This window comes from Leptodactylus fuscus, chromosome 6 (genome assembly GCF_031893055.1).
Source record: "Leptodactylus fuscus isolate aLepFus1 chromosome 6, aLepFus1.hap2, whole genome shotgun sequence".
Taxonomy (NCBI): domain Eukaryota; kingdom Metazoa; phylum Chordata; class Amphibia; order Anura; family Leptodactylidae; genus Leptodactylus; species Leptodactylus fuscus.
Genome location: NC_134270.1, coordinates 68,975,565 through 68,997,534, shown reverse-complemented (window position 1 = coordinate 68,997,534; position 21,970 = coordinate 68,975,565). Strand labels below are relative to the sequence as shown.

General features: G+C 40.6%; 2 protein-coding genes across 2 annotated transcripts; one reads left to right on the top strand and one right to left on the bottom strand.

Annotated features, from left to right (window-relative positions):
- Window positions 1–44: 44 nt before the first annotated feature.
- Window positions 45–8,365, top strand: TFPT (TCF3 fusion partner). The gene is made up of 6 exons (XM_075278569.1): window positions 45–157; window positions 2,488–2,737; window positions 4,006–4,076; window positions 4,772–4,841; window positions 5,293–5,529; window positions 7,840–8,365. Exons 2-6 carry the CDS (start codon window positions 2,498–2,500, stop codon window positions 7,972–7,974), a joined length of 753 nt encoding a protein of 250 aa, XP_075134670.1. The 5' UTR covers window positions 45–157; window positions 2,488–2,497; the 3' UTR covers window positions 7,975–8,365.
- Window positions 8,366–9,805: 1,440 nt separating this feature from the next.
- Window positions 9,806–15,195, bottom strand: NDUFA3 (NADH:ubiquinone oxidoreductase subunit A3). The gene is made up of 4 exons (XM_075278568.1): window positions 15,135–15,195; window positions 12,024–12,098; window positions 11,239–11,316; window positions 9,806–10,023 (listed from the first exon to the last, which is right to left on the bottom strand). The coding sequence occupies exons 1-4, from the start codon at window positions 15,148–15,150 to the stop codon at window positions 9,932–9,934; spliced, it is 261 nt and encodes an 86-aa protein (XP_075134669.1). The 5' UTR covers window positions 15,151–15,195; the 3' UTR covers window positions 9,806–9,931.
- Between the last annotated feature and the right edge of the window lie 6,775 nt (window positions 15,196–21,970).

The following is a 21,970-nucleotide window of genomic DNA, read 5'->3' as shown; positions in this document are numbered from 1 at the left end:
CATCATTTTCATTGGTCCGCAGCTGCGCCTGCGCCTCAGGATCGACGTTATGGGCACTTTAATTGGTCATTAGCGTAGAGAGGTTTTTTTTTCCTATTTTGGATAGCAGAACTTTATTTGGATTGGCATGGAAAGAAGGGACGGATAATGTGATCAGGTAGGAGAACTAGGGTAACAGCGGGCAATGATCGTATCGTGTACAGTCTGGGGTTCATCGATGGATCTGCTCGTGTATGTGTGGCCTTTGTTTCAATCGTGTTTCTGTGAAGCTTCCCCATGTCATTGTCAGCATGTGCACTGATACAGCTCACCTGCCATTACTGCTGCATAACTGGACACTGTGAACCCATTCACTCTATGTTTTTGGATTTGCACACAATGATAATACCGTGATAATACTGCTTATATAATAGTGCCATATTGGCCTACATAGTGAACCCATATTTACTGTGATTATACGCCTACCACAATGTAATGCGGAACTAAATTTTTGATTCCTGGCAGTATTTGTGTCATAAATACATTTTATAATATACTTTATTTCCAAATTTTGGCTCCTTGCTGTGAAATCCTGTATTTTTTCACTCTTTCCTTTGTTTCTGTATTGAGAGCTCTGTCTGCGGAGGGTCACCTCAATCAGTTATATCTCAGACATTATAAAATGTACAATCTTGACGGGTTGCAGTGCTATCTAACTCATTTCAAGAGATATCACTGGTTGAAAACACAGTCGGGATTAGGATATTTATATACAGCAGCTATATAATATATATGATATAAATATCTTAATCCCAACTGTGTTTTCAACCAGTGATATCTCTGGGAATGATTTACATAGCACTGCAACCATAGTGTCATATGAAAGACGAGAATCTCCTCTCTCTCATCACGCCAAAAGCATCAATGTGATAAATTTCGCGCAGTTTAAGTCTTAGGCTAAAGCTGGCCATACACATTACATTTCAGACTGCGGAAGTGGCAGATTTTACACTGTCTGCTATTGGTTGGTCGTATGTAACCCTACAACAGTTCATCCCATACAGCCAACCATCAACTAAAGTTGGTCATGATTTTTTCCATTATTATCTGTTGTGTATGGGCCATACTGAGAGACCTGTAGGAGATTCTTGTATTGTGAGCATGTGTTTGTGTGGGTATGTGTTAGTAGCAAAGTCTGGGGTAGTCAAACTTAGGCTTGGGCGATTATGACCCAAGTAAAAATCACTATTAATTGAGCATTATACCTCGATTACCATTAATAAACAATTATTTTAGTACTTCCCATTTTACTTGCCTCAACCCCTATTTATATGCCACAGAATTTTGGTTTTGGTTATTCACGTATCAGCAATCCTGAATGGATAGTGTGCAGTTACTAAGGCCGGGTTCACATCTGCGTCCCGGCATCCGTTATGCAGGTTTCAGTTTCCTGCACGAAACTGGACAGGAGACGGAAACCTGCAGTCATTTTTCATACCCATTCATTTGAATGGGTTTGAAAAGTGTCTGGCCATGAGCGCTGGAGAGCGTTTTATGCTCTCCGCAGTGAAAACGTTTTTTTTTTTAACCAGACACAGAGTTGGACATGCAGGACTTTGTATCCGTTTTTTTTAAAAAAAGGGTTTTGCCGAGGAGAGCATAAAACACTCACCGGCGCTCACGGCCGGACTCGGCATCACAGGTTTCTGTCTTCTGCATGCAGAAGACGGAAACCTCAGAACGGAGACCTGAACGCTGGTGTGAACCCAGCGCAACATATATTTTAGCCAATGGCAGTGTGAGAGGATGGCATCGATGCAAAATAAATAAAATTATTGAAGTGGGCAAGTTCTCAATCATTAATTGACCTATTTCATGATTAATTTACCAGCCTTAGTCAAAGGAAGATTGGAAGATTCATGGCTGTTCATGTTTGGTTGTATGGCCAACCATCACAAGTGTTCAGTTTCAGACGAGCAATGATGTTGAAAATCTAATGTGCTTGACCAGATTTAGTTTGCACTGTCTAATTTTTAGACAGTGCTAGTAAATCTACCCCAATATGTCTTCCAGCAGCCATGTCTGCTGTAGTATAGCCATAAATGGCTGATAACCAAATTGTCTCCACCAATTACTAACAACCCCCCCCCTTCCTCCTGAAATCTAACACCCTTTGTGCCTGCTCTGTATATAAATATGCTCCTTCAGAAATGTTTTTAAATTTACTTTGATAAAGGACCCTAAGAGGTGCCGAAACGTCAGCCATTTGTCATCATTATGAGTTAGCCATTAAAAAGGTATCAACTACTGAAGATTATCAAGTTTTCTTGTTTTTCATAAATGGCTGGTTATAAAGGGAGTACTTCCTAGTATACAAGTGCAGGAACATATTTGCTTTCTACTTTGACCACTTCCCAGTCCAAATTAGTACAACTCCCCCATAGGATGTAGTCTATAGTAGTTTTCATATTTTACAAATCTAAAATTGTCTTTTTTATTCTGTAACAGATTTTCCATCATGGCTGCTGTAAACTTTGAAGAGTTTTCTGTTCCACCTGGATCTGAGCTCGCTCTTCCACCTCTCTTTGGTGGTAACATTTTAGAAAGTGAACTGGAAACAGAGGTTGAATTTGTAGATGGTGGCCTGAGTGGCGATAACATACAAGATGAGGAGGAAGAGGAGGCTCAGCAGCGCATGAGAGAACTTAACAAAAGAAAGTTCCTTGCCTTGAATCGCCGCTGCAAGGAAGTTGAACAGGTTTGTATATGACAACATTATAGCTGCCAGTATGTATGTGGACCTCACACTCCTATAGATTTTTCCTTTAATTAATAATACAATAAGTAAATGGCTTGCTTTCAACAAAGGGAGGGCACAAAGGGTTCCTCTGATTTATGTAAATAAAGCATATCTACTGTTGAATGAAAAATTATTTGTAATATACTTTATGCTATTGTTTGAACTCAGTGAATTGAATCACTCTTATCTACATCCAGGGACTGAAACCTGCCCTCACCAATTCCTGCTCTCATGCAGCTAAATATTATTGCTCTAAAGCTGGGTTCAAACAGTGCATTCATTTTTAAAAACAGCATGCTGCTTTAATATAAAAACGCAAGTGGTGTTTTTTTTGGTGGTGGGGGGTTGCCAAAAATGCACCGTATGAACGTAAACTGACACACAGAAACATGCTGTACACTCTCATGATTGGCTGTTTGAATACTTCCATCCACTGACTTTGAGAATAAGGCTCGGTTCACCTCTGCGTTCGGGGACTCTGTTCCCCTCTCCACATGAAAAATGCAGAGTGAAAAGCACTGCAAGCAGCATTTTTCTCTCTGCATTTTTTGTGCGGAAACCGCACGAACCCCATTAAATTTTGAGGTTTGTAAAGATATATTACACTGGTTCCTATACTATTCATTTATTCAAAGTTTGTTAAACAATAGAGCTTATTTACATATTTCAACAGGACAGGTAGGGTCTGTTAAAATATGAAAACCACTGCTCTGTCAAAACAACTAGAGCTCACATGACTCATATTACCTATGTCTTTTGAAGTCTAAAGAGAAGAGGAGGGAGGAGTGAGCAGGAATATTCTGATGCTGGAGCTAAAAAAATGTTTTGTAATACAACCAAAGTATCTATCTATCTATCTATCTATCTATCTATCTATCTATCCATTCTGTGATTCTATGTGCAGTGTCTGGTATCTAGTGCCCCCCCCCCACTCAGATAGAACTGCAAATTCCACATTTAGCATGCCAAGGGGGAGACTTATATAAACTACAGAATATAAATCCTATAATGACCAGATATAGTGCCACTCCTTCTGTAAACCTGTAACTATTTAGCCTGAAAAATCAAATGAAACGGTGGGTATGCTGTAATATAGTCACAATGGCAGCAATCATTTGTACTAGCTGGTAATAGGTATAACCTGTAGGTTTATGAGAACTGCCTCATGTTCATAGGACACGCATACACTCACCAGTTTTTATATTAAGAGGTCTTTTATTTTTCAGGTCAATGAGAGAATACTTAACAGACTTCACCAAGTTCAGAAGATAACACGAAAGCTGAAACAAGAGAGAAGGTTGGTACTTACCTTATAATGCCAATACCAGAGTTCACCCTACACGTGACAAAATGACCACATTGCATGTGATGCTCTATAATCTCAAATTCATTATAATTCAGCTTGGGACAAGAATAATCCCAGGCTATAATATGACACTGGCTGCTGGGTCAAGGTTGAAACTTAAGTACTGGGAAAGCATTTGCAATCATAGGAATTAATGGAGATTTACTTGAAGTACAAGTAAGGGCGGGTTCACATCTGCACCCTGGTCTCCGTTTTGCAGGTTTCCGTATCCTGCCCTAAACTGGACAGGAGACGGAAACCTGCAGTCATTTTTCAAACCCATTCATTTGAATGGGTTTGAAAAGTGTCCGGCCGTGAGCGTTTTGTGCTGTCAGTGGCAAAACCGTTTTTTTTTTTTAAACCGGACACAAAGTCGGACATGTAGGACACTGTCTGCCAGGTTTCCATCTTCTGTCAGCAGAAGACAAAAACCAGAAAATAGAGTTCGGGCACAGGTTTAACATCCATCGATCCAAAAAGTCTTTTCCATAGCAGGCTGAATTATTACATATATACTGTGCAGTTGACTGATCATTTGCCCGTCTATGTCACATTGAGTACACACTAAATATTTGATGTTGTTGGTCACACAATGAGATCTGAGTAATCTAGAACTTCATTTATCTAATGCCTTGTATTTATTTCAGATGTCTGATGAAAATATTGGACTCTTACGGAGATGATTATAGAAAGAGTCAACTAACTTTCTTTCTTGAGGTAAATTGTATTCCAATATACATAAAATATAATTTAAAATGACTTTGGAACACATTTTGGATGGAGAAATAATTTTATGTGGAGTTCCTTGAGGTTAAGCTGATCACATAGCATCCTCTTAACAAGACCGGTACTGTGTAAGGGATGTTGGTAACATCTGTTTAGTTTCCCTTCAGCATTCCCACAGGAGAAATAAAGTATTCCAATGCATACTAAAACCAATAGGCTGTCCACGTAATGTACAGACATGTCAGGTCCTCCTGGGTTATCTGTAGCTGATCTCTACTCTGCTGTAAGGCCCAGTAACTATTTTTCAGTCCCAGGAGTGCTATTAAGTTCACATGTAAATATCTTGGATATAATTCAAGGGTTCGGACTGCATTTATATGAAACTAAAGTTTAATATTCTATTAAGAATATACATTTTTTTAAGCAACCTTCATTTTTCCAGGACGAAGGCACCCAAGCCTGTAATTCACCGACCCCAGCAAATTCTGAAAATGAACCCCCAGAAAATGAGGACTTATCAAGATGTCTAACAGGTCCACCACTTGGTTTAGAGGCTACTAGTCCAGAAAGCCCAGTGGAAGGACCACCAGCTAAAAAACGAAAAAAGTTCAAAGAGGAGAAAGATCAAGGAAAAAAGATAAGCCAGTCTCTTCTTCCATCAGAGCCACTTCTTGCACAGGTAAAGCAGTGAAAGGGGTTTTCCCATCTCAGTGTCTCAGCAGTCTGCCTGCAGTGTCTGCTTCTCACTACCTGTATTTCTCCCCCCCCCCTCCTCCTTCTTGCTGAAAGGGACACTGAACACTTAAGCAGATCAGATAATATGCAGAAGCTTGAACAGAATGGAATCCGTGTTATCTGTTTGTTTACATAGAGAAATAACAGAGTGGGCTTTATCAGTAAACTGCAATTAGCTGAATGATTGTCCTGCTGGCAAGAGCAGTGAGTGAGTGACATCACTTGTTCTATAGGTCAGTGGTTATGGCAATGCTGTGTAAACAATTGGAGGAGTAAGGTCACACAGCAGGCGAACAAAACAGAATTTCTAAAGCAATATATTTAGGAAAGGTCTTCAATTTACATAAGCTACCAGTATAGATAGTATTCTTGAGATGGGACAACCCCTTTAAGTCACCTTCAGCAGAATTAAAGGGTTTTCTGAATAACATGGCTATCAGTAAGAACTTGGTGGAGGATCTATTACTGATCAGCAGAGTGGAGTAATGCAGCACTTTGGCAAGCATCGCAATTTCTTTACTATTTATCAAGGTATATACAGTAGGTGTGCTGCAAATATGTGGGAAATTCATAGGTGTGATATACAAAGGTTACAGTAATGCAAGTACAGGCAATGTTATGTGCAAGACACAAGCCTGCACTTTAGTGATGGGTAGTTCATGAACTAGTAGCTGAAAATGAACTAATCTTCATAGTAAACTTACTCTTCTAGTTCACATCCCTGGCAGAGATTAGTTTATCATGAACTAAAACAAATGGAGGAAGGAGCGCTACATCACAGCAGCCCCTCCTGCGCACTTGCTATTTAGCTTCTACTGCTGGAAAGGCAAAGTTGAAATCTTCATGTTAGAGAGTCTGCATATATAGCAACTATCACCAAAATCACCATATTAGTCCAGAGGTCCAGTCTACTCTGTGCTAAGTATGCTAGGTGCTGCTCTCTTACACATTGGCTATTGAGTCAGGACTATTAAACTACAGTAGGTATAGCTGCTGTGCCCAGCCATTTGCATCTCATTGAACTAGACTTGGCTCAGGTAGTTCACAAGACACATGATGCGGTCAGTTTTGCCCTGAAGGCACAGAGCTAAGTGCTGTATGTTATGCTATAGCCTATACTGTAGATCTGTTTACTTCATTAGGCATCTTCCTCTTGTACTTATTAAAATCTCATTGTTTACTATACTGTCTGTCACCAAACTGCTAGACAATAATTCCAGGTTTTAAGGTTGACAATGAATATGTTATTCATTTTGCAGAGTTCAACAAGGCACTTCTAGTTTATGGTATAAGTGATTAATTGTCCTTAGAAAACATTAATAATGACCAGACATATTAAAATCATCTGATCATTAACAAAACTATAATTCCTCTAAGGAACTAATAGTGACTTTGGATAACAGGGTGTTCTCAGCGATATCCAGAGCCAGGGAAATAATGACATAAACTCTTAATTTTGGAGATTAGCTCCTTATGATCTAGTTCATTAAAAAAAACTAGATGTATGATCACTAGTGCACATGAGGAACACTGTGGACAGTACTGCAATACTGCTGATACGCAACACATCCAACAACAAAGCTCTTTTATTATTTGTAAAGATGCTGCACCTGGTAAATTTAGGATGACTGCTCGGTAAGCAGGTAAGCGCCCTCTTATAAGAGGTGGGCTGGGTGTCTGTCTGGGTTCATAAGTCCCTGAGTGGGAGCCTAAGGCAGGTATAGCTAAGTGGTAAAGTAGTTAGATACACTATATTGAATTGTCCCACAGTCCAGGATAAAGTTTCCTCCTGACTCTTGGTCACAATTGACTTCTCTCTACTCTATAGGCTTATGGCCCATGTAACAGGTCAGAACAGAAGTAAGGGCTAGAACTCTCATTCTAACTGCACTCCACAAAGGTAATAAATAGGGCTACAGTGGACTAGGCTGCTTAGAGGTTGGGAGGTTGTGTTCCCCACCTCCCAGTGACCATGCTGAGCTGTATGGTCGTACCTTTCCAAGAGCACAGTGATATTGGAAACTAATGGCACCAATATCTCTGGAACGGTAAAAGATAGCAGCAAAGTGTAGTGCTGTTGTAGCGTTATGTATACTAAATATAGTATATAGCGAATATTGAAAAATAAATGTAGCCTTGAATTTTGAGGTTAGTCTGACCGCCTTATTTACACATAGACTCACCTATTCTTGGAATGCTTAATAAGTCTCTGTATCCTTCGTACATTTCTGATATACTTACTTGTCTATTGCAGGTTAAGATTGAAGAAGATTACTTATGTGATGGAGACGAGGAGCTTAATCTTAGTTGGCGTCCTCTGAGTCCCCGAGACAAGATTCTGCAGTACACAAAGTTCTCGAGCCCTGGACCCTGCCCAGATTTTGACTGATACATGAAACAAAAATGTGGTTTCTGGAAATGTGCCTTCCTACACTGGACAACGAACATTCATTCTGTCAAGATCTGCGTATATTCTGAATTTCAACACTAGTGCTTTTGAGGTTGCGTAAAAAATCCTAATTTCTGGAAATATCAATGGTCAGCTTCTAGGCACATGAACTCTACAGTGGAGAGGCAGCAGATGAGAAATCAAGACATGGAGATGTCTGTATTTCTTTGTATAATGTAATAAGGTTTACTTATTGCTGCTTTAACTATTCAGACATTTCACATTATACAGGGAGTTATCCTACTATTTGGACCCTTTTTAAGTCCAAGACCCCATTTCAATGCTACGAGGAAACAATAGTGTGGTGCAGATTAATGTTTTATACTTTTATACGTTGTATGTTATAGATTGTATTGTTTACTTTGCAGTAACAGTACAATGTTGGTATATGTACACATTTGTTTCTGTTGTATTTTTGTTACATTACAGTGTCACCATATTATTATTAAATTATGTAAGACGATTACTGAATCTACACGAGAAGCAACGTTGTCTTTACTTCTACCCAAAAACACAAGGATGTCTTGAAGCATTTCCACCATTGTTTTTGGACCTACATACATAAAGAATAGTGTCTGTCAACTCGTCAAGAGCATGCACTCTGTGTAGACCGGATGTCAGTTTACATTGTGTGGTTGACTTACTGACAATTATAAGATTATATCACCATTTATCGGATTTTACTGGCAACTTTCATAAACCTGCCATTTCTCGCCATCCAGCTTCTTGTATTTTAAAGTGTAACCTCCTGACACCATTGTATCGGGGGTTGTTTGTTGACCATTTATGTAATATACTTTACATCCCATCTATATTCCTTTGTATTTTAAAACAGGCTGTAACATTCACCTTAGAAATCCTCTGAGATGTCACTAGGGTAAATCCGTAGTTATATTATAAATATGCAGAGATAAAACTTTTAATAAAGGGGGGGTCACTGCAAATATCTGATAAAATCTTCAGTTTTATACCACCTAGAAAAATGATTCTGGTATCATATAAAGGCTGAGAATCACTAGTTAAAAACACAGTCAGGAGTTTTCACTTTATATGCAGCAGTTTGCTGATGCTACATATAAAATCATAATTTGACTTTTTAATTAAGGATATCTCAGATTATTTCATAGCTAGTTCTTAAATGGGCTCTATCACTGGGAAAAGTCATTTTTAACTAATCACATCCTTGCATAGCCTTTAGAAAGGTTACTCCACACCTACCTTTAGTATGTAAATTGCCTCAGTGGTTTCTGAATAAGTCCGTTTTTATTCATATGCTAATTAGCTTCCAGCCAGCACAGGAAGTTCCCAGCAGCACTTGTCCCTGCTATTATCTCCTATGTGTGTGCAAACAGGAAGCTGAGTCATCATCAGCAGCAGCCTGTGCTGTATACACCATGGGAAACAATAGCAAAGAGGTGCACGATGTAGGCCTCTGCTGAAATGTACAACAGAATCTTGGAGTTAATGCTCCCCATTTGGGTGTAGATTCCATCCAGAATCTGCCTCCCCTTGGGGGCAACGATCACAGCAAAACACTGAAAAAAAATAAGTGTCCTGCTTTTAGTACTGTTCCATTTATGTGGATATAACTGTATTTCCACAAGATATATAAAGACACATTACAAGAACAGGCCAATAGTAAATGATATAGTAGGATTACAACAGGGACTGAAAAGCACTTCAATTGGGAAAGTGGACTTTATTGTGTTAACAAGACTATACCTCAATGTATTCCTGAAAGAACCTTATAACAAATCTCTTTCATGTCACCTTTCCAGAAGAATAATTTATTCATATTTTTGCAATACAAGCTGACATTGTACAATGTGTGATCAGGAGACGTGATAAAGCAAAATCTATAAAAGATTTCTGATAGGACATACACAGATCTTCAGAATTACAATTTCTTCAGCCAATCCAAGTTAGGCCCAAGTTTGTCAGAGGGATGACTGGGGATATCTGGCATGTTACCATCATCTCGAACTGGAACTGATAGCAGAATACATTCATTTAGGATCAAAATATAACAGCTGAATATATGCACATGTGTAAATCTGAAATATTAGTTATATCCATGTCTGCATAGAAGCTTAATTCTCCCTACTTGCTGCAACCAGCCTATGACTACTAACTGGCTATGATCCCTGGGGCCAGTGTGATAAGAACCCCTGTTGCTAAACTCTAATTTCCACAGGGAAGATTTCTTGAGGCTGAGTTCACACAGAATTTTTTGGTTAGGATTTTGAAGCCAAATTTGTCTCAAAATCCTGAGCAAAAAGACGTCTCCCATTGAAATCAATGGGAGCGGGTCAGTTCGTCTTTCCAGGAGCCGTTTGTACCGGCTCCCGGAATAAAATAGTGACATGCTCATTCTTCCGGCGGATTCCACTCGCGAATCTGCCTGAAGACACTTCCTCCTCCCAATTAAGCCCATTCATTGGGCCTAATGTGGAGAGGAGTGCGTGACTGGATGCCGGTACACTGCACCAGCATCCAGTCGCAGCTACCCGTATTTTGAACCGAATCCTGAGGCGGCCTCCGCGTCAAATTTCAGTCCAAAATACCCTGTGTGAACCCGGCCCTCTGATGTTTGCTGAGCTATTACACTGGAAAGAACACTACACTCTTTGGCAGGAGAGGTAACCAGGTAAGTCTGTGAGCAGACTAGGGGAAACTGCAAACAAATTCTTAACAGCATATTGAATTAAAAAAAAGAAAGAAAAAGATACTGTATAAAGTAACAGGTTTTCATCCAACAGCATTGCTCCAGTTGTTACTTATGGATATGCAAAGGTTGAAAGCTGTAGGCCAGCTGCCATCAATGACCTGCTTAATTTTGGGTGTGTTTTACCACAGCACATTACACATTGTGTGTGTGACCCTACCCTTAGGTCCTTTGCAGATGATCGTGGCCATATAATTATACGTCTACTCCTCACATCATGTCCATGACTTCTCCTGCACATACCCTATAACAAGCTCTGAACTTGTATAAAATACACAGGCTATGTATATGTACAGCACCCTTGACATTAATAGCATTATAATATAAGTAATCCCATTAAGCCACGCTCCTTTTCACGGCTTCAGATGGCTACAAGAAGTATTTTCAAGACATTCTTGCAGACATATGGACGTTTACTCAGTTTGGCGTCCCATTAATACCATCCATCAGCTCTCGGGGTAGTGCCAGTATGTACGTACCTGGGTAATTGTACGGTACAACTTGGTTGTACATGGAGGTGTATTTTTTATATGGACTGATAAAAGGCAGTATAACAGCTGTAAAGACAAAAATGATACAATTTACATTAAAACTGTCTAAACTAGTAAGGAACAATAACCATTTTTTGCAGGCTATGCAGCTCCATAACCTTAGATATGCCAACACATCATCAGTCATGTATAGCATAATCATAGCATGAAACTCAGCATATCCTTTATTCTGTTAACCCTAACTTTGCTGCACACACTGCCCAAGTACTGCCATTGCCCCGATTCTTTTTTATTCACTACACAGGTGCTCAACTACCAACCCTAAAGAAGTTTCCTGGGCACCGCACTGCTTTATAATAGTCCTGAAATTCTTTACAGAGCACCATCCAGCATATGACTAGAGAGATATTATATTACTCTCCTCACTCCATATTAGTAGTGTTAATAGGTGGGGCTCCAACAGCTGTCACCCCCACCAATCTCCAAGATGAAGTGGCAGCAGCGCTACATGTAGGAAAGTTAATAATGTGAAAGTTTTGCATAAATAAGCCCAAAAATTAGCAAATCCCTATTCTACAAGCACTTGACCTCAGAATTTGAGAGTGCAGGGCTTGCTAAATCCCCTCCTATATGTTGTGCTAATTCTCTGTTTTTATTCCTGGTAAAGTATGAATAGACTAATAACTAAGTATTCCGTTTGTCAATAGGGTGGGACCCCAGACCCTAGGCTGTTGCATTCTAGAGAGCACAATTTTGCCAACAGGAAATCTTACCCAAAATGCCAATGCCAGCAGACACAGTTATGACAGGTTCCTTATTCCAGGCATTTTTCAGGAACGCACCCACTTCTTTAATAAATAAAAGAAGAGTAAAATAAGAGAATGTCACAATTAAAGACCCGTCATCAATTACAAAACCCTAAATGACTTACATTATTTGACTGCTGCTGTGCCCCTGATCAATTCACTTTTTATTATTTTTTTTTATATTACATCCATCCACCTGTTCCCCATCCATATGGCCCCGTGAAGGTTATATAGATAATAGCTCATGGTAACGTGAAAGTAAATAAAAAAAAAAATATTTATATATAACCGTCAGGGAGCCATATCTTTTCTACAGGTGAACAGAAAAAAATAAAAGAAACCCACCAAATTGTTGCACAAGGACAATAAAATGAAGTATGTACAGGTAGTCCTTGACTTACGACGTTGATCCGTTCTTACGTGGCGACATAAACCGAATTTCGACGTAAGTCGGAAACGTACCATACGACGCCGCGTAGGAACAGATCAACGTGATTTAGTGTGCAGCGGCTTGGAACCGATGAAGACTGTACCATATACAGTACAGTCTTCCTCGGTTCCGAGCTGCTGCACACTAAATCAAATACTGTACAGGGAGAGCTGGCAGCTTGCATTTATGCGGGAGCTTACTTTTTCTCATAGGAATGCAGTGGCCAGCGTTGATTGGCCAGTGTACAGCATTTGGCCAATCAATGCTGGCCAGGAGGCGGAGTCTAATATCGGACCACAATGGAGACTGCTGTAGTCCGATCTTAGACTCCGCCTCCTCACAGACGAGCCTCCAGCAGAACCAGCGTTGATTGGCCAAATGCTGTATACTGGCCAATCAACGCTGGTCTATTCATTCCTATGAGAAAAAGTAAGCTCCCTTGTAACGGTAAGCTGCCAGCTCTCTTCCGATGAGCAAGAACGAACCTGCTGCAGAACCAGCGTTGATTTGCTGCAAGCTCGTCCTTGCTAGTCCGGAGTGCTGGCAGCTTTCTGTTACGGGGGAGCTTTACTTTTTAGCTCATCTCTAGTCGTAACCACGAAATGTTGTAACCCGAGACAGTCGTAACCCGAGGACTACCTGTAATTTAACATTTTGTGATAGGAGACATAGTGTATGTGACAATCAATATTGGAAATACAAGATGAACGGAGTCAACTGAGTGGATCACAAACAAATCCAGTTTGTAATCTACATGGATTTCAGTAGATTACTAGTTATATGCCATTGCAAAGGATATATGTCATTGTGAAGATTTTTGTCCTGGTTCCTTAGATATCTTTGTTATTACTTTCGGTACTGATATCAATTCAGTGTCAGAGGGATTGGCCTTCTACCTCAGAGTCATCATTGGATGGTGAGGAATTCCCCTATGTCAGTGCACTTCTAGTCTTGTAAGCTGTAGGCATTCCTCACTGTCCAGCAATGACACTGAGCTGTGAGGTCAGCCCTTCTCACAAGCGCAGTCATATCGGTAATCAAACTAATGGCACCAATATCACTGGACCCAAAACCAATAATGTGCTGAATTCAGTATTCTGTCAGCTTTACAATGATATATAACATGCCCTATCTTAGAGGGCTCTTTAACACTTTCCTGACATCTACTGTCCCATTACAGCGAATGTTAGGTATTTAAATATGGCGATTGCTCAGGAGTTGAATGGCTGCCATAGCCGTTGGGTTTCCACTGTATTATACCAACCTGTGATCATTAACGCCACTTAGCACCTCAGACAAGAACAAGATCCAGGGCAGTGATCTACTGTCCTGATAGCCTGTTGTCTATTGAAGGTCCCAAGCTTGTCTTTTTTTCCCCTATGTAGATTGTGAGCCCCATATAGGGGAACTCAATGTACATTTTTCCTTATCAGTATGTCTTTGGAGTATGGGAGGAAATCCATACAAACACGGGGAGAACATACAAACTCCTTGCAGATGTTGTCCTTGGTGGGATTTGAACCCAGGACTCCAGCGCTGCAAGGCTACAGTGCTAGCCACTGAGCCACCATGTTGCCCTGGGTCTCAAGCTTGTCATTCTATCAGTTCTATTGCAGCCTGCTCTAAGCTTGTAATAGAACCTTAGCAATTTTACCAGGCATTGGAGTGAATTGTATTAGTGATCAGACCCTGTGAGGTTCAACACATAAAAGTAAGACATAAGCACATTAGGTATCCCTGCGTCCAAATATGCCTGGTCTACAAACTTATAAAAATATTTTTTCCCCATACAGTGAGCGCCAGAGCAGATTAAAAAAAAATTTCAAAGAGCCCAGCTACCATTTTACTTCAATAAATTTGGTATCGCCCCACTTGTACCAGTCCACAAGATACAGGTTGCATGCCATTTTGGCCACACGTTGAATGCTGTAAACACAAAGCTCATAAGAACATTGCACAAATTAAAAAATAGCTGTGACAGAGAAGGGTTAATAGAACCTCTTTAAAGGGAGTTTGTCACCAGGGTGAAGATTTTTGAAAATTTGTATACTCTGGGGGAGGGGATAATCAGCATAGTATAGTACTAATAAATAATTATAGTGATACTTGTCATACTGATCCTGTGCCAGTCCAGTCCAGATACTGCCTTGACCCAGCATGTTGGGATGGGACCAAGAAAGAGAGATCAGGGACCTGGGCAGCATCTGGACTGGACTGGTAAGGGTATCAGTGGGATGAGTATGACTGTATTTATTTTCCTGTGCCACGCTGATCAGTATGCCAGACAAAACTGTTAACCTCGATCAATCCCTTTAAGTTTTACGTTTAGAATTTTTATAAAATGTAAAAAAAAAATAAATAAATAATTAAAAAAATTAAAATAATAATAGCAGCCCAATAAGATAGCAGACAGTACAGAGCACACAAACCTGCTGTAATACAACCTGCAATAGTAGTCTCATATCTCTAATAAAGATCATAGAGAAAGCCATCTGTGCTTACAGTCTCTGCTGCTGTCAGTGAGACAAGACAATGCCATGACAGCGCCCCCTGAGCAGTCACTGACCAGACGTGTACGAGCTCTCAGCTACACAAACCACAAGGACCATTTACTGCCAATCAGACAAGTCTCCTTGAATCACACTTACTAGAGAACACAGCCATCTTTCCCCCTGACCTGCGACAGGAAGCGGAAGTGCGCGTCGCTATGCCTGCTGGGAACTGTAGTTTTCTTTGCAGTGGCTCAGACGTCATTTCCTGTTTGACCCCGAGATTATGCGATAGAAGTACATAGCGGAGTGTGTATGTTCTAGGTTTTACCTGTACAGAACTACTGTAGGTGCGGGGTTGTAATGTAAACCTCCACCATATTGTAATAGGGAGTTTGTCTAGCGGATGAAGTGTACGGCAGTTGTCACCCAGGCAAACACCATTCTCCACAAGGACCTGGTCAATGTGATGAGAAATAGTCGAGTCCATCTATTTCCCTGCTAGGTTCACACTAGCATTTGTGTTTCTGCATGGGGATGCTAAGGTGGTGTTCACACACCGTGTCTGCCCGCCATGTCTCCGTCCTGTTCCCCAGAGAAACTGCATAGGGGACGGCTTTATAAAACCCATTTACGCTGGGGTCACACCAGCGTCCAGTCTCCGTTCTGAGGTTTGGAAACCTGTCCGGCCGGGAGCACCTGTGAGCGTTTTGTGCTCTCCGTGGCGAAACCAGTTTTTTAAACCGGACACAAAGTACTGCATGTCCGACTCTGTGTCCGGTTTAAAAAAAAAAAACGGTTTTGCCACGGAGAGCATAAAACATTCACCGGCCGCACACTTTTCAAACCCATTCATTTGAATGGATTTGAAAAATGCCGGCAGGTTTCCGTCTCCTGCCCAGTTTCGGGCAGAAAACGGAAACCTGTATAAACAGAGATCGGGCGCAGATGTGAACGAGCCTTTATTTGAATGGGTTTTAAAAGCAAACCACCGTTCTCCGTATGCAGCCTCTCCGTGGGGAAACCGTTTTTTGGACGGACACAAAGTCCTGCTTGTCCAACTTTGTATCCTACAAAAAAAAAAAAAAAACGTTTCCCCACGGAGAGGCTGCATACGGAGAACGGTGGTTTGCTTTTAAAAGCCATTCAAATAAATGGGTTTTAAAACTGACTTCCAGAAAGCCGTCCCCTATGCAGTTTCTCTGGGGAATAGGACGGAGACCTGGTGGGTGGACACAGGCGCAAGCATGAACCCCCTCTTACCTACAGAAATCCACAGACCCCATACACTATAATCCTCCTTGCAGGACTTTTCTCTTGGATGGTTTTAAGCTGAATCTGTAGTGGAGTCTCATATAGATCCTCCAATGTAGATGTGAATCTGATGATTAGGCTAGGCTACACACACACAGACGTGTGGATGAAATCGTCCTTGACACTAGGTTCACACTAGTGTTCAGGCGAATCCACCTGAAATTGGCAAGCAGGTCTTTTCTCTCTGCCAATTATATACTGAAATAGCCTATGGGGTCCGCAGTTACTGCTTTTTTAGGTGAGTGTTAGTGTGAACCTAGCCTGAGAAAACGGCACATAGATGATATCCATGTGCCCAACACAGACATGCCACTAATGGGCCACAATCCCGACACAAATATGGCCTGTCAGTTTGCCTTCCAGGCTCATGGACCTGCGATAATTCATGAGCGTGTGTATGGGACCTTACTGTAGGTTCACACTAACATTCGAGACTCCGTCCAACATTCCACATAAAATCGGCAGAGAGAAAAGTCCTGTAAGACACACTATAGTCTATGGGGGCCGTGTGTAACCACTTTTTAAAGGGGTTGTCCCATTTCAAGCATCCTATCTATACTGGTAGCTTATGTAAATTCAAGCCTTTTTCTAAATATATTGCTTTAGAAATTCTGCTTTCTTGTTTGTGAATTTATTCATGAGCAAGGGAGGGTTACTCCCGAAACATGTAGGCTGCCTTTTGTGGACACATAATGTGTTTTTAATTTTCTATTAAAAGCTATGTCTTAATTTACAACAAGATTTTCATCTTAATTTGGTGCTGGAATCATCGTTTACTTCATTTCTTGATGGTTTCCCTAAGTTCAATTGTAGGGTTCCTAGGCAAGATTGTTGTAACTATCACTGATCACTGTGGCTATGGATATTGTCACATATTGTTCTATAGTGGCTTAGAGCTAGATTGGAGAGAGAGAGAAAAAAAAATCAGGAAAAATGGATGCAAAATGGACATTAAAAATAAATACTGGAATCCAAAACTGAAACAGTCATGTACATGAATCTTAATAGGGCAATATGTGCTGTGGGATCTACAGGTAGACAAGGGCAAAAAATGATCACCACTGATAGAAACATTGGTCATTAATACAGTAATTACAGCATGGAATACGAGTGATTGTGCTATAAAACATTTCACCACTAGATGTCAGCGTGTATAACATTTCTATTAGTACAATGTGCTCGGATTATGACTACAATTGCACATTTTCTGACCTTTTTCCTTACTCACGCCACTGTGGTGTTCAGCCTATAGGTTCCCATGTTAAAGAAACATATATTGGTATATCTTTACTGAATGTCTCTGTATGTAGTAGTGCAGCTTACTGCGCCTTTGCATGCAGCAGTATAAAAGATATAACAACATAGCCAACAAATGTCAAATGACTAGCTTTGGATACATTTAATGGCAAATAGACTTTGCAATATGAAATGTTATGACGGCCCAAAAATACCATCAGAAGCACTTGAAACATACTCTACATGTAATTTAAAATGCAGGTCAAAAAGTGTGTGCAAAGGTAATGTTGCTTGGCAAATAACATTGAATGCTGGATTCACATCTGCATTGGGGTCTCCATAGGAGTCTCTACCACAGTTTCCGCTTAAAAAATTGGCAGAGAAAAGTCCGGCAAGGAAAGCGCACAGATACCCAGATGATAAAATGTACAATAACTAATGTAGGGCCAGATCACCTTTGGTACTGTTGCTTCTCTTGCTCCTTGGTACCTGCTGTACCTTGGACTCCTTCAACTGCCTAAGAAAAACTGATGCTGAAGCCCAATGAAATAAACACAATATATTGGATGGTTGCCCCATGTTGTACTTAGCAGACTGTGGCTGGCAGGCAGTGTACAAGATTGACATCCATGTGTTTACTGTAAATCTGCCAGTGGTGGGGGCTACACTTACACTGAACCAGAATGAATAAACATGTCAGGTTTGCCAACTTGCTTTCCTCTTTTTTTCGGAACAATATGTCCACAGGCAGAAAATATTTTATTCAGGCACATCGAAAAGTCAAAATGAATAATGAAGATTCGAGGTAATCTATAGGAAAGCATACTGATATGAACACAGACATGTGGCAACTGTGTACACTGTATACAGCGGATAGCATCAGGAGACAGGAGAGCTGATGTGAAGTGGAAGTTCGAGAGATATGCTGCTGTTATTAGAGAGGAAATCTATGCTGTTGATAACATAATAGGTAATGTCAGCCACATTGCATGATAAAATGGATGTTTCTATTATAGTTAGGGACCTGGGAAGTAGTGATAGTGCAAGTCCTTTAAATGCAGCTACAGACTCACAGCTGTCAGTCATGGCATTTTGTGTTCTCTGTAACGCTCGATATCATGGCTGATACCAATCATCATGCGGATTGTCAAGGGCTTGTACTGTAAGGGTAAAAGTGCACAGTGTGAAGTTATAACGGACATTGTCAGCGATAATGCTTGGCAGAGTAAACAATGATATTGTCGGTATGGCAGGTGGGTGTCACTGCATATTGATCATTTAGAGCAACTGCTGTCAGATATCCACATTGGCGGAACGAGAAGAAGGAAGATACTCCGAGCAGCACATCGTTTGATACAATTACACAAGGGAGAGATAGTTGTTATAGCACTGTAACCATAACATTGATCGTTTGGAGATATTGGGACCAGATTCCTACTCTCCAACCCTTATGCACTTGAAAATGGGATAGTTTTTCCTGAAAAGCGTTGTGCTTTTAACCAGTAATGAGACGACCTGTATTTACAACTCATGAGATTGTGAACCCTATTGTTCCTATGGGCGCGTGCTGTCAATGGTGTGGAGGGTCTTCTTAAAGAGTCCATAGCAGGGAAAGTTGCCATGGGTGAGAAATCATAGGGTCAAGCAGTCCTGCCTTGGTGATGTCACTGATAATATCAGGTACATGGGGTCTGCTAAGTCCCTTATAGGTCACTAACGTAATGACATTACTTGGGATGTTCTCATGAAAACTCAAGAATGGGTGATGGTATCACAGGTGTGGGTGTGACAGAAGGTGATATCACAATGAGTGTTGGCCCTATGAATGGCATAGAGGGGCCTGCAATTGCCAGGCAGATTTTGTGTTCCTTTAAGTCTCTAGAGTGGAGACTTGGCTGATAGAGATGAGCGAACAGTGAAATATTCGATATTCAATATTCGTTTCGAGTAGAGCCTCAATATTTGACTACTTGAATAGTGTATGGGAATAGTCGATGGGGAAAAAATGCTCGTTTCAGGGGAAAGCACTGTTCGACTAATGGAGAGTCACCAAGTCCATGAGTAGCAGGAGGAGAGTGCTTAGGAGGAGCGCTGTGCAGTTAAAGCGCATGGACCCCATTATAGTCTATGAGGTTCGTGCGCTTTAACTGCACAGCGCTTGCAGTTGCACTGATAAAAAATCAGCTCCCTCGTAACAGCAAGCTGCCATCTCTCACGATTAGCAAGGACGAGCCTGCGGCAAATCAACACTGGTTCTGCAGCAGGCTCGTCCTTGCTAGTCGGGAGAGCTGGCAGCTTGCTATTACAGGCTTGTCTGTGAGGAGTTGGAGTCTAAAATCGGACCACAATGGAGACTGCTGTGGTCCGATCTTAGACTCCGCCTCCTCACAGATGAGCCTCCAGCAGAACCAGCGTTGATTGGTCGAATGATGTATACTGGCCAATCAACGCTGGTTAATTCATTCCTATGAGAAAAAGTAAGCTCCCTCGTAACAGCAAGCTGCCAGCTCTCCCTACTAGCAAGGACGAGCCTGCTGCAGAACCAGCGTTGATTAGCTGAATGCTATACACTGTATAGCATTCGGCCAATCAACGCTGGTTCTGAATCGAATATTTACTCAGAATAGCTAGTAGTATTCGATCAAGTACGAATATTTTGAATACCGCAGTATTCGATCAAATACCTACTTGATCAAATACTACTCGCTCATCTCTACTCTCTCGCTAATGTTTCATGAGCCAATATGAATGCCTTGATGACATTATCGTTGATAGTGTTATCTGGATAGTTGTATTTCACATTGTATGTGCAATGATAAATGTGGTTAAACATTGCTGAGAGGTGTCAAATCCCACATTGGAAACATGAATCCTTCCCGAAACAAAAATGGTCACAAAAAATGTCACTGTTGGCCCTGACATTTGTCCCTGATACTTTCTTTATGCGTAACTAAGGAATTTCAGCAAGGGTAGTACATAAGCAGCCACAAGGTTATACATTGCCTCTGTGTGTACAACATAAAGATATACTTAATCGTTACTATAGAATGCACTAACTTTGTAAGCCACATGTATGTGTGAACACTACATATGTACAATGGTGTGTACAGTAAAGACAACTTTGATAATCCCATCGCCGCTAGTGAGCAGTCTCTAGTTTGTCTATTATTCTAATTAAACAATAAAACTTTGATGCTGCCATGCCAAAAGAATGAATTAGGAAGCACGTTTTGTGCTTTTCTTAGGCTCACAATGTCACAATGATATTTCCTTCTGAACTAGAGCGGTTAATCCAAAGGATTGCTTTGATGTACATTATTTGTTCACAGCTTGTGGCCAGTACATGCTCTGCAAGGTTCCATGTGTGGCAAGAAGTCCCTGCTGAGAGGAAACCTCCAAGTCAAAAGAACATTCTGTATTTTAGATAATTTTTTTTTATATAAAGGAATTAAAACCTATAAGAACAGTAAACAGGTGAAATAGCTATCACGTGAAAAACAAAAGGTCACAAAATAATGTGATCATCAAAATTTCTCATAATTTATGATGCAAAGTAACATGTGCTAGGCATGACTACAATTAAAAACCGCATACAGTTCTTCAGTAGAAAAGTGCTGTATAAAGGAGTCTAATAGAACATGGTCCCCATATAGAATGTGACTTAGCTGGACTGATGCCACATACTGTTAGTCTAACTGAAGGATGCCCGGACAGTGGTATTTCGCAATATCGTGAGGCGCCAATATGGCAATAATGGGAAGCAGGAAATATGGTGCAAAGTAAAAAATACTTCCACAGACACTGTAGAAGTGTTAATAGTGAATAAAAAAAGATAAATCCAAATTAAATCAATATTTGGTGAATCTACCCTTTGCCTCCCATCAATCTACCATCTAGGTACACTTGCAGAAAGTTTTTGAAGGAACTTGTCAGGGAGGATGTTCCAAACTGTTCAAAACTAACCGCATTTCTTCTTGGATGTAGGCTTGCTTCAGTTTTGTTTTCATGCAATCCCAGACAGACTGGACAATGTTCAGATCAGGGCTCTTTGGGGGCCATATTTCCAGAGTGTCTAGCAGTCATAGTCTCCTTCTTTTCCTCCTGCTTCCTCAAACTCATTGTGGAGGAAAAAAGAGTTCATGATCATACCCACTTAACTCTGCCCCCCTACCTGACCCATTTCTAAAAATTAATGGTGCCATACCTACCCCAGCCCCACAAGTCCATTGTCTATGGTTAACTTTTGATTCTGCCATATCCTTCAATCACCACATCCAAGTCCTCAACACCTACCTTATTTTAAGAATTTCTTTCATTAGGTTATTTTTTTTTCTCACACCAAGCTTTTCTTTCCCTGCATATGCATGATATATAAAGAAATATCTCCATATGGCAGTAGGTTTTATGATTAGAACATTTATTTTTTTTAAGTATACAATGTACTG

Excerpts from the sequence above, each read along its gene's own strand:
- NDUFA3 (XM_075278568.1), bottom strand. Across the intron at positions 11,317-12,023 it reads TGCTGGCATTGGCATTTTGG|CTGTTATACTGCCTTTTATC; the intron begins GTAAGATTTCCT and ends TTGTCTTTACAG. Across the intron at positions 10,024-11,238 it reads TGTACCGTACAATTACCCAG|TTCCAGTTCGAGATGATGGT; the intron begins GTACGTACATAC and ends TTCTGCTATCAG.
- TFPT (XM_075278569.1), top strand. The coding sequence starts at position 2,498 with ATGGCTGCTGTAAACTTTGAAGAGTTTTCTGTTCCACCTGGATCTGAG. Across the intron at positions 4,077-4,771 it reads AAGCTGAAACAAGAGAGAAG|ATGTCTGATGAAAATATTGG; the intron begins GTTGGTACTTAC and ends TATTTATTTCAG. Across the intron at positions 5,530-7,839 it reads CAGAGCCACTTCTTGCACAG|GTTAAGATTGAAGAAGATTA; the intron begins GTAAAGCAGTGA and ends TGTCTATTGCAG.